The following is a 12,508-nucleotide window of genomic DNA, read 5'->3' as shown; positions in this document are numbered from 1 at the left end:
TTAACAAAACCTATTTTTTTACTTTTTTGATGTAGTAATTTATTTTTTAATATATAAAACCAGTAGATAATTCATTTAGTATGTGTTTATATGTTTTAATGTAATAATTTTTTGCGTAGGGGTAATAATTTAAGTCAATAGAAATTAGAACTACTCAATAGGATACATTTGCTGGATGAAATGATCACTGTTGGCCAGTAGAGGTCAGACATGTCATCTGATATAATCCAATGCTCCAGTATTAGATCTGCTGTTATCTCCTCTGCGCTCTCCTCCCCCTGGCTCAGTGAAACATCCTCCCATTCTCTGCTCCCAAACAAAGAAGAGCTGCTGCTCCGATGAAAGCCTTCTGGATTCTTTATTGCCACCTCTTCATTTCTTCCTGCAATTGATCCTGTCCTCACCCGAAGGACATAGGATTATAAATGATATATATGCAACACCAAATATCAAGGAATATCACTGAGATATGGACTACAGAAGCAGCTCAAAGGCTTGGAAACGGCAAGTAGCATGTCTATTTCTGCTGTGTGGCTGGGGCTGGGTCTCTGGGCAGCTTCGCTATTCTATTGTTGAAGAGTCTGAACCAAGGACTATAGTAGGAAATGTGGCTCAAGATTTGGGTGTGAAACATTCAGAGATATCTCATCGTAGGTTACATTTGGAGACAGACAATAAGCATTTTGCTCTAAGCAGAGAAAATGGAGGCTTGGTTGTGAAGGAGAGGATTGATAGGGAGAGCCTGTGTGGATCTAGTCCCAGCTGTTTACTGCAGATAGAGGTTGTGGCTGAGAATCCTGTGGAGCTTTATAGTCTAGAAATAGAGATTCTGGATATCAATGATAATTCTCCCACATTTACAAATAGTAATCGTAATCTAAAAATTACAGAATTAGTAGCAAGTCCTGGTGCTCAATTTGCCTTAGAGAGTGCAGAGGATTTGGACGTGGATGTGAATGGAGTCAGTCAGTATACACTGAATATAAATCCTTATTTCTCATTGTCTGTGAAGAGTCGTAAGGATGGAACGCTCATCCCTCAGCTGATACTAGAAAAGGTTTTAGATAGAGAAGAAAAGCAAGAACATAACCTGATTCTCACAGCTATAGATGGAGGAGAACCGGCCAGATCAGGGACCTGCAGAATAACAATAGTTGTATTAGATATTAATGATAATCCTCCAGTCTTCAATCAGTCAGTATATAAGATCAGATTAAAGGAAAATCCACCCTTGTATTCGGTGATTCTAAAGCTCAATGCAACAGATCTGGATGAGGGTGAAAATGGTGAAATACAATATCATTTCGATGATCACACGTCTAAATCTGCGAGACAAAGGTTCGACTTAAATGAACAAAATGGAGAAATTCTGGTGAAAGGAGTTTTGGATTTTGAAGACGTAAATTTTTATGAGTTATATATAAAATCAATAGATAAAGGCTCGCCACCCTTAGAAGGAAACTGCCTGGTACATATAGACATCGAAGATGTTAATGACAATGCCCCCGAGTTTGCTCTTACTTCTATAGTAAATGTTATTCCCGAAAATGTACCAATAGGTACGGCTGTTGTATTTATTAATGTCAAGGATAAAGATTCCGGGAGAAATGGAGAAATAAAACTGGATTTATCACCAAATGTGCCTTTTAGAATAAGATCCCATCAGAACCGTTATGCATTGGTGACAGATGGGAATTTGGATAGAGAAGAAACCCCCCAATACACTATAGAGCTGACAGCCGCTGATTTAGGGTCTCCCCCTCTATACAGTAAAACAAGCGTCACCCTCAGTGTGTCAGATATTAATGATAATGCTCCGCTCTTCACACAGTCTACTTATAATGCTTTCATTAAGGAGAACACTGACTCCGGGACTCTTCTATGTACAGTATCTGCTACTGACCTAGATGAAGGGGTTAATTCTGATCTGGTTTACTCCATAGTGGAGAGTCAGATTGACGGCTCCTCTGTATCCTCCTATGTTTACATCCATTCTAGTGATGGGAATATATATGCTCAGCGCTCCTTTGACTATGAGCAGATCCAGGTTTTACACATCACCATAAAGGTAGAAGACTCAGGATCTCCGCACTTATCTTCTACTGTTCCCGTCTTTATCTTTATTCTGGATACAAATGACAATCCCCCCTCTCTGCTGTATCCAGAGCACTCTGAGGACCTCATTGTCCAAGAGAAGATCCCAAGGTCTACAAGTGCCGGATATCTGGTGACAAAACTGTCGGCAGTGGATCTGGACTCTGGTCACAATGCCTGGTTGGTCTTTACTCTCATTGACCCCATCAATTATTCATCATTCCAAGTGTCCAAACACACAGGAGAGGTCAGAACTGTAAGAGGATTACAGGAGAGCGAGAACATGGAGCAACAACTTGTCATTTCTATCAGTGATCAGGGGAATCCTCCATTATCCACCACAGTGACTGTACTTGTCAGTATAGCAGATGAGGTTATAGTGGAAAGGCCCAAATCTGGTGATTTCCTGACCAACTCCAAACCCCCATCAGATATGACTCTGTATTTGATCATTTCCCTGGTGGCCATCAGCTTAGTGTCACTTGTCACCTTCATGATATTATTGGTGAGATGTCTGAGGAAGGACACTTATGACTACAGCAGTAGTTGTTGTTGTCTTCTTGGTGGATCCCAATCCAAAGCGTACACAGATCAGTATCAGCCGGCTCTGTACCTGAACACAGACGGGAGCCTAAAATACATGGAGGTCAGGATGGTTCCTCCAGGATCCCAGGGGCAGAGTTACCAAACTAATTTACCCCCAGCCCCAGAACTACAAGATTTCAGTATTGTGCAGCCATTACAGTATCCTCAGCTAAAGGATGTTTATCAAGAAGTCTCGACTGAGGGGGATTCACTGAATGATCCAAATAATGTAAGTCACAATATGATGATGTTATAAGATATTTACAGTGATAGCTTCCAAAACTGAAACTAAAGTGAAATTATATAATGTATTTACTGATTTTAGTATCACTTCACGCTATTGTTCTATTAACTTGATACTGATGAACATCTGCACTGCTATTGGGGATATAGTTTTTATCAATGTCCTGCTGCTTAATACTGTGCAATGACCGCAAAGCAACATAGCAGTACCATACTACGTAAAATTAGTACCTGATGCTTTGTGTGTAACAGCTGAGTGTATGTATTGTGCAAGCAAAAGCGAGGTCTGTGTTTGGATATGAGTGAAAAACCTCAGATTGGTTGTTTTGGAAACCTGGAGTAAAGCTGTGTGTATGTGAAGACTAAGCGCCTGCAAGCTTCTAATAGCTGATAGGGGACATGTGACCGTGTGTATGGCAGTTGCAACATGAGTGAAAGACTTGTAGGCTTGTATTGACTAATGCAGGTCATATTTGTGAATACTATATCTTAGGAACAGTATGTCCTAGAGATTTGAAGCCTGGTCTAAAACCTTCCCAGACACCTGATGTACCTGTGTGACAAATTTCGGTGAAGATTGGTCCAATAGTTTGTTTGTGCATAAAGAACAGACAGACAGAAACTCATTTTTAAATCTATAAAAGACAAAGCTTAATATGTTTGTACATATTTGTATAAGCTCTTAGTATAATGTCATTAGGCTTTTTTCTGCATAACATCTAACCTGTAATCCAGAAGAATTCCAGAGGCTCACATTCTCATGGTCCATACAGGGGGAAAAAAATTAAGTTTATTAAAGCGGACAATTCATCACCTCCACGAACTCCAACTCTTTGTACCTACCAATAGGTATTGCTTTACTGATTCTGGCACAGATTGATTTATTTTTCTAGTCTTTATCATTACTAAGCAGACTTTTATGTAACCTTCATCACAATTACGCTATATGCGGTCAGGAAAGTGCTCCCTGTCTGTGAATGCTGCAGCCAAGGACCGCCCATCTGACAGTAAGGAGAATGATAATGGTCAAAGTAATACAATTAATTACTCAGGAATGGTGGGGGCTAGAGAAAACATTTCAACTGGACAGGAGTTAGTAGAGCGCAGCACCTATCGATGGAGACAACAAGTTGGACACAAAAATAATAATTATTATGTTTTGTTTTATGGCTCATCTATAGAATAAGCCATTAATATTATGTCAGTGAAGTTCTGACTTTCGGCAACTCCACTATTTATCAGTTGAAAAAGCGACTGTATAACAACATGTTTATTGAATAAAAAATAATGTTCTTTCAACTCTTAGCCATAAAATAAAATTAAAGTTAACAAATGTGTTGTGTTCCCTAAAATTATACCAACTAAAACTTGTCCCATATGTATTAATGGAGAAAAAAGTGAAAGCTCTCGTGACACAAGTATAATCAAAAGTGCGGTGATTTAAAGGCCAATATTGGCTGAATTGACACAGGGTTAATACACTATGGCAAAATAGACAGTACATTTAAAAAAAAAAAAATGTACATTTGAATAAGTGCATATGTGTGAGCTTTATGTTGGACAGTACTGGAAAGTCTACATAAAGCTCAACAGTATAATAATTCTTCCACTCTTGTTGCATTTTAAATTCGAATTTTGTCTTCCTGCATACTCACTATTGGCCAGTAGAGGGTAGACTTGTCCTATAGTCCTGTATGTCAGTAATACTAGAGAATGTGTACATGTCAGCTCTGCGCTCTCCTCCCCCTGGCTCAGTGATTCACCCTCCCATCGCCTCTCGCACACAAAGAAGAGCTGCTGCTCCGATGAGAGCCCTGCGGATGATTATTCTCTTCGCATGGATTATATTTTTGGGGATTCAGACAGATAACATCATAACCCTCATGCATCTTGGATTACACAGGATCTACATGACATCAGATATCAAGACAATCATTTAAGATATGGACATCAGAGGCTTTTGTCAGTGCTGGAAATGGCAAGTAGTCTGCTCCTTTCTCCTTTGTAGCTGGGGCTGGGTCTCGGGGCAGCTGCGTTATTCTATTGTTGAGGAGTCTGAGCCGGGGACATTGGTAGGAAATGTAGCTCAGGATCTGGGGATAAGACGTGCAGAGATCTCTCAGCGCAGGATACATCTGAGATCGGAAAAATACCAGAAATATTTCAGTGTAAATCCGGCAAATGGAGGCTTGGTTGTGAAGGACAGGATTGATAGGGAGAGCCTGTGTGGATCTAGTCCCAGCTGTTTACTGCAGATAGAGGTTGTGGCTGAGAATCCTGTGGAGCTTTATAGTCTAGAAATAGAGATTCTGGATATTAATGATAATTCTCCCACATTCTCATCAAATGATCACACTATAGAGATCACTGAGGTGTTTACTAGTCCTGGGGCTCAGTTTGCCTTAGATGTTGCAAAGGATTTAGATGTGGGTGTGAATGGTGTCAGTCAGTATACACTGAATACAAATCCTTATTTCTCATTGTCTGTGAAGAGTCGTAAGGATGGAACGCTCATCCCTCAGCTGATACTAGAAAAGGTTTTAGATAGAGAAGAAAAACAAGAACATAACCTGATTCTCACAGCTATAGATGGAGGAGAACCGGCCAGATCAGGGACCTGCAGAATAACAATAGTTGTATTAGATATTAATGATAATCCTCCAGTCTTCAATCAGTCAGTATATAAGATCAGTATTAGGGAGAATCTCCCATTGAAAACTGTCATATTAACACTGAACGCAACGGATCAGGATGACGGAGCAAATGGGGAGATTCAGTTTTCCTTTGATGGCCACACATTTGAGTCTGCTAGAGAAAGATTTTCTCTAAATGAACAAAATGGAGAAATTTATGTGCATGGACTGGTGGATTATGAAGAAAAAAATTATTATGAATTAAGTATAAAGGCTGTAGACAAAGGATTTCCAAAATTACAGGGAAAATGCATAGTTCAGATAGAAATAGAAGATGTCAATGATAATCCACCAGAAATCACATTTTCATCGGTGGCTAATAATATTCCAGAAAATGCCCCATCTGGAGCTGTTGTTGGATTTATTAATGTAAAAGATGAGGATTCTGGAAAGAATGGAGAAATAAAACTGGACTTATCACCAAATGTGCCTTTTAGAATAAGATCCCATCAGAACCGTTATGCATTGGTGACAGATGGGAATCTGGATAGAGAAGAAACCCCCCAATACACTATAGAGCTGACAGCCGCTGATTTAGGGTCTCCCCCTCTATACAGTAAAACAAGCGTCACCCTCAGTGTGTCAGATATTAATGATAATGCTCCGCTCTTCACACAGTCTACTTATAATGCTTTCATTAAGGAGAACACCGACCCCGGGACTCTTCTATGTACAGTATCTGCTACTGACCTAGATGAAGGGGTTAATTCTGATCTGGTTTACTCCATAGTGGAGAGTCAGATTGACGGCTCCTCCGTATCCTCCTATGTTTACATCCATTCTAGTGATGGGAATATATATGCTCAGCGCTCCTTTGACTATGAGCAGATCCAGGTTTTACACATCACCATAAAGGTAGAAGACTCAGGATCTCCGCAGTTATCTTCTACTGTTCCCGTCTTTATCTTCATTCTGGATACAAATGACAATCCCCCCTCTCTGCTGTATCCAGAGCACTCTGAGGACCTCATTGTCCAAGAGAGGATCCCAAAATCTACAAGTGCTGGATATCTGGTGACAAAACTGTCGGCAGTGGATCTGGACTCTGGTCACAATGCCTGGTTGGTCTTTACTCTCATTGACCCCATCAATTATTCATCATTCCAAGTGTCCAAACACACAGGAGAGGTCAGAACTGTAAGAGGATTACAGGAGAGCGAGAACATGGAGCAACAACTTGTCATTTCTATCAGTGATCAGGGGAATCCTCCATTATCCACCACAGTGACTGTACTTGTCAGTATAGCAGATGAGGTTATAGTGGAAAGGCCCAAATCTGGTGACTTCCTGACCAACTCCAAACCCCCATCAGATATGACTCTGTATTTGATCATTTCCCTGGTGGCCATCAGCTTAGTGTCACTTGTCACCTTCATGATATTATTGGTGAGATGTCTGAGGAAGGACAGTTATGACTACAGTAGTAGTTGTTGTTTTCTTGGTGGATCCCAATCCAAAGCGTACACAGATCAGTATCAGCCGGCTCTGTACCTGAACACAGACGGGACCCTAAAATACATGGAGGTCAGGATGGTTCCCCCAGGATCCCAGGGGCAGAGTTATCAAACTAATTTACCCCCAGCCCCAGAACTACAAGATTTCAGTATTGTGCAGCCTTTACAGTACCCTCAGCTAAAGGATGTTTATCAAGAAGCCTCATCTGAGGGGGATTCACTGAATGATCCAAATAATGTAAGTCATAATAAGATAATGTTATAAGATATTGACATTTTTAGGTGCCAAAACTGAAACTAATGTGAAATGATGTTTTGTATTTACTGCCTTTAGTACCACTTTACGCTATTGTTGTATTAACTTGATACCAATAAGCCTCTGCACTATAATTGAGGATGTATTTTTATCAAGGTTCCGTTGTTTAATGTTGTTCAATGACCACAAAGGAACATACTACGTAGCATAGTCCCCGATGTTTTGTGTGTATAAGCACAATGTGTGTAATAGAGCTGACTGTATGCATTGTGTAAGCAAAAGCAATGTCTGTATAATATCAGGAGGTGTACATAATATATTTAATGGTCAAAAGACAAAAAGTGAAAGATAGCAGAGAAAAAGAAGGCAACTGACTACAGAGCAATCTGATAGAATGGTATCACAGGAGACAAGTTGTTATGGAAGCCTGGAGTAAAACTGTGTGTATGTGACCTTGTTTGACAGTGTCATCCACAGCACCCTGCCCATTTAAGGTTGACCTAGAGCAGTGAAGAAAAAATGCTGGGTTGTTATAGATACCTGGAGTAAAGCTGTGTGCATAAAGATATTAAGTGCTTGGGAGCTTCTATTGATTGATAAGTGACATTTCACCATCTGTATTGCAGTTGGAATATGAGTGAAACACTTGCAGGCTTCTATTGGCTAATGCAGGTAATTTTGTGTGAATACTGTATCTCAGCAATTGTATGTTCTCGAGAGCTGAGACCAGGTCTAAAACCTTCCCGGACACCTGATGTACCTGTGTGACAAATTTGGTGAAGATCGGTCCAGTCGTTTGGTCGGGCATAAAGAACAGACAGACAGAAACTCATATTTAAATATATAAGAGACAAAGCTTAATATGTTTGTACATATTTGTATATACTCTTAGTATAATGCCATTAGGCTTCTTTCTGCATAACATCTAACCTGTAATCCAAAAGAATTCCAGAAGCTCACATTCTCATGGTCCATACAGGGGAGAAAAAGTTTATTAAAGAGGACAATTCACCACCTCCACGAACTCTAACTCTTTCCATCTATTAATAGGTGCTGCTTTACTGATTCTGGCACAGATTGATTTCTTTTTCTAGTCCTTACCATTCCCGAGCAGTCTTTTCTGTAACCTTCATCACAAATATGCTTTATGCTGTCAGGAAAGTGCTCCCTGTCTGTGAATGCTGCAGCCAAGGACCGCCCATATGACAGTAATGAGAATGAGAATGGTCGAAGTAATAGAATGCATTACTTAGCAATGGTAGGGGCTAGAGAAAACATTTTAACTGGACAGGAGTCAGTGGAGCGCGGCACCTATCGAAGGACACAAGATGTTGGATACAAAACTAATATTTTTTTTTTTTTTTTTTTGTTTTATGGTTCATCTATAGAATAAGCCATTAATATTATGTCAGTGGGGGTCTGAATGTATGAGCTTTATGATGGAAAGTACTGGAAAGTCTACATAAAGCTCAAAAATATAATAATTCTTCCACTGTTGTGTTTGCACTCTACATTCTAATTTTGTCTTCCTGTATTCTCACTATTAACCAGTAGAGGGTAGACTTGTCCTGTATGTCAGTAATACTGGAGAATGTGTACATGTCAGCTCTGCGCTCTCCTCCCCCTGGCTCAGTGATTCACCCTCCCATTTTTCCTCGCACACAAAGAAGAGCTGCTGCTCCGATGAGAGCCCTGCGGATGATTATTCTCTTCGCATGGATTATATTTTTGGGGATTCAGACAGATAACATCATAACCCTCATGCATCTTGGATTACACAGGATCTACATGACATCAGATATCAAGACAATCATTTAAGATATGAACATCAGAGGCTTTTGTCAGTGCTGGAAATGGCAAGTAGTCTGCTCCTTTCTCCTTTGTAGCTGGGGCTGGGTCTCGGGGCAGCTGCGTTATTCTATTGTTGAGGAGTCTGAGCCGGGGACATTGGTAGGAAATGTAGCTCAGGATCTGGGGATCAGACGTGCAGAGATCTCTCAGCGCAGGATACATCTGAGATCGGAAAAATACCAAAAATATTTCAGTGTAAATCCGGCAAATGGAGGCTTGGTTGTGAAGGACAGGATTGATAGGGAGAGCCTGTGTGGATCTAGTCCCAGCTGTTTACTGCAGATAGAGGTTGTGGCTGAGAATCCTGTGGAGCTTTATAGTCTAGAAATAGAGATTCTGGATATTAATGATAATTCTCCCACATTCTCATCTGATGATCATATTATAGAGATCACAGAACTAGTAGCTAATCCTGGTGCTCGGTTTGCTTTAGATGTTGCAAAGGATTTAGATGTGGGTGTGAATGGTGTCAGTCAGTATACACTGAATACAAATCCTTATTTCTCATTGTCTGTGAAGAGTCGTAAGGATGGAACGCTCATCCCTCAGCTGATACTAGAAAAGGTTTTAGATAGAGAAGAAAAGCAAGAACATAACCTGATTCTCACAGCTATAGATGGAGGAGAACCGGCCAGATCAGGGACCTGCAGAATAACAATAGTTGTATTAGATATTAATGATAATCCTCCAGTCTTCAATCAGTCAGTATATAAGATCAGTATTAGGGAGAATCTCCCATTGAGAACTGTCATATTAACACTGAACGCAACGGATCAGGATGACGGAGCAAATGGGGAGATTCAGTTTTCCTTTGATGGCCACACATTTGAGTCTGCTAGAGAAATATTTTCTCTAAATGAGCTAAATGGGGAAATTTATATCAATGGACTGGTGGATTATGAAGAAAAAAATTATTATGAATTATCTATTAAAGCCACAGACAAAGGATTTCCAAAATTACAGGGCAACTGCATAGTCCAGGTAGAAATAGAAGATGTCAATGATAATCCTCCAGAAATCACATTTACATCAGTATCTAATAATATTCCAGAAAATGCCCCATCTGGAGCTGTTGTTGGATTTATTAATGTAAAAGATGAGGATTCTGGAAAGAATGGAGAAATAAAACTGGACTTATCACCAAATGTGCCTTTTAGAATAAGATCCCATCAGAACCGTTATGCATTGGTGACAGATGGGAATCTGGATAGAGAAGAAACCCCCCAATACACTATAGAGCTGACAGCCGCTGATTTAGGGTCTCCCCCTCTATACAGTAAAACAAGCGTCACCCTCAGTGTGTCAGATATTAATGATAATGCTCCGCTCTTCACACAGTCTACTTATAATGCTTTCATTAAGGAGAACACCGACCCCGGGACTCTTCTATGTACAGTATCTGCTACTGACCTAGATGAAGGTGTTAATTCTGATCTGGTTTACTCCATAGTGGAGAGTCAGATTGACGGCTCCTCTGTATCCTCCTATGTTTACATCCATTCTAGTGATGGGAATATATATGCTCAGCGCTCCTTTGACTATGAGCAGATCCAGGTTTTACACATCACCATAAAGGTAGAAGACTCAGGATCTCCGCAGTTATCTTCTACTGTTCCTGTCTTTATCTTCATTCTGGATACAAATGACAATCCCCCCTCTCTGCTGTATCCAGAGCACTCTGAGGACCTCATTGTCCAAGAGAAGATCCCAAAGGCTACAAGTGCCGGATATCTGGTGACAAAACTGTCGGCAGTGGATCTGGACTCTGGTCACAATGCCTGGTTGGTCTTTACTCTCATTGACCCCATCAATTATTCATCATTCCAAGTGTCCAAACACACAGGAGAGGTCAGAACTGTAAGAGGATTACAGGAGAGCGAGAACATGGAGCAACAACTTGTCATTTCTATCAGTGATCAGGGGAATCCTCCATTATCCACCACAGTGACTGTACTTGTCAGTATAGCAGATGAGGTTATAGTGGAAAGGCCCAAATCTGGTGACTTCCTGACCAACTCCAAACCCCCATCAGATATGACTCTGTATTTGATCATTTCCCTGGTGGCCATCAGCTTAGTGTCACTTGTCACCTTCATGATATTATTGGTGAGATGTCTGAGGAAGGACACTTATGACTACAGCAGTAGTTGTTGTTGTCTTCTTGGTGGATCCCAATCCAAAGCGTACACAGATCAGTATCAGCCGGCTCTGTACCTCAACACAGACGGGACCCTAAAATACATGGAGGTCAGGATGGTTCCTCCAGGATCCCAGGGGCAGAGTTACCAAACTAATTTACCCCCAGCCCCAGAACTACAAGATTTCAGTATTGTGCAGCCATTACAGTACCCTCAGCTAAAGGATGTTTATCAAGAAGCCTCGACTGAGGGGGATTCACTGAATGATCCAAATAATGTAAGTCACAATATGATGATGTTATAAGATATTTACAGTGATAGCTTCCAAAACTGAAACTAAAGTGAAATTATATAATGTATTTACTGATTTTAGTATCACTTCACGCTATTGTTCTATTAACTTGATACTGATGAACATCTGCACTGCTATTGGGGATGTATTTTTTATCAATGTCCTGCTGCTTAATATTGTGCACTGACTGCAAAGCAACATAGCAGTACCAGACTACGTAAAATTAGTACCTGATGCTTTGCGTGTATAAGCTGAGGTTATGTATTGTGCAAGCAAAAGCTATGTCTGTGTTTGGATATGAGTGAAAAACCTGTGATTCGTTGTTATGGAAACCTAGAGTAAAGCTGTGTGTATTTGACCTTGTGTAACAGTGTCATCCACAATGCCCTGGGCCTTTCAAGCTAACCTACATCAGTGAAGATAAATGGCTGGGTTGTTATGGAAACCTGGAGTAAAGCTGTGTGTATGTGAAGACTAAGCACCTGCAAGCTTCTAATAGCTGATAAGGGACATGTGACTGTGTGTATTGCAGTTGCAACATGAGTGAAAGACTTGTAGGCTTGTATAGGCTAATGCAGGTAATTTTTTTTGTGTGAATACTATATCTTAGGAACAGTACGTCCTAGAGACCTGAGGCCTGGTCTAAAACCTTCCCAGACACCTGATGTATCTGTGTGCCAAATTTGGTGGGGATCGGTCCATTTGTTTGGTCGTGCATAAAGAACAGACAGACAGAAACTCATTTTCATATACAGTATATATATGAGATAAAGCTTAATATGTTTGTACATATTTGTATATACTCTTAGTATAATGCCATTAGGCTTCTCTCTGCATAACATCTAACCTGTAATCCAGAAGAATTCCAGAAGCTCACATTCTCATGGTCCATACAGGGAAAA

At 40.4% G+C, this 12,508-nt stretch overlaps 3 protein-coding genes across 11 annotated transcripts in view; all 3 read left to right on the top strand.

Moving 5' to 3' along the window:
• The window catches only part of LOC142204081 (protocadherin gamma-C5-like), a 290,042-nt gene that overhangs the window by 94,183 nt on the left and 183,351 nt on the right, over positions 1-12,508 (top strand). The gene's annotated exons all lie outside the window — the stretch shown is intronic.
• LOC142204072 (protocadherin gamma-C5-like) lies at positions 4,685-7,403 on the top strand. The gene has a single exon (XM_075275277.1). It carries the CDS (start codon positions 4,866-4,868, stop codon positions 7,332-7,334), a length of 2,469 nt encoding a protein of 822 aa, XP_075131378.1. The 5' UTR covers positions 4,685-4,865; the 3' UTR covers positions 7,335-7,403.
• LOC142204071 (protocadherin gamma-C5-like) lies at positions 9,147-11,743 on the top strand. Its single transcript, XM_075275276.1, has one exon. It carries the CDS (start codon positions 9,147-9,149, stop codon positions 11,616-11,618), a length of 2,472 nt encoding a protein of 823 aa, XP_075131377.1. The 3' UTR covers positions 11,619-11,743.

This window comes from Leptodactylus fuscus, chromosome 5, assembly GCF_031893055.1.
Source record: "Leptodactylus fuscus isolate aLepFus1 chromosome 5, aLepFus1.hap2, whole genome shotgun sequence".
Lineage (NCBI taxonomy): Eukaryota > Metazoa > Chordata > Amphibia > Anura > Leptodactylidae > Leptodactylus > Leptodactylus fuscus.
This window is presented reverse-complemented; position numbering and strand designations above follow the sequence as displayed.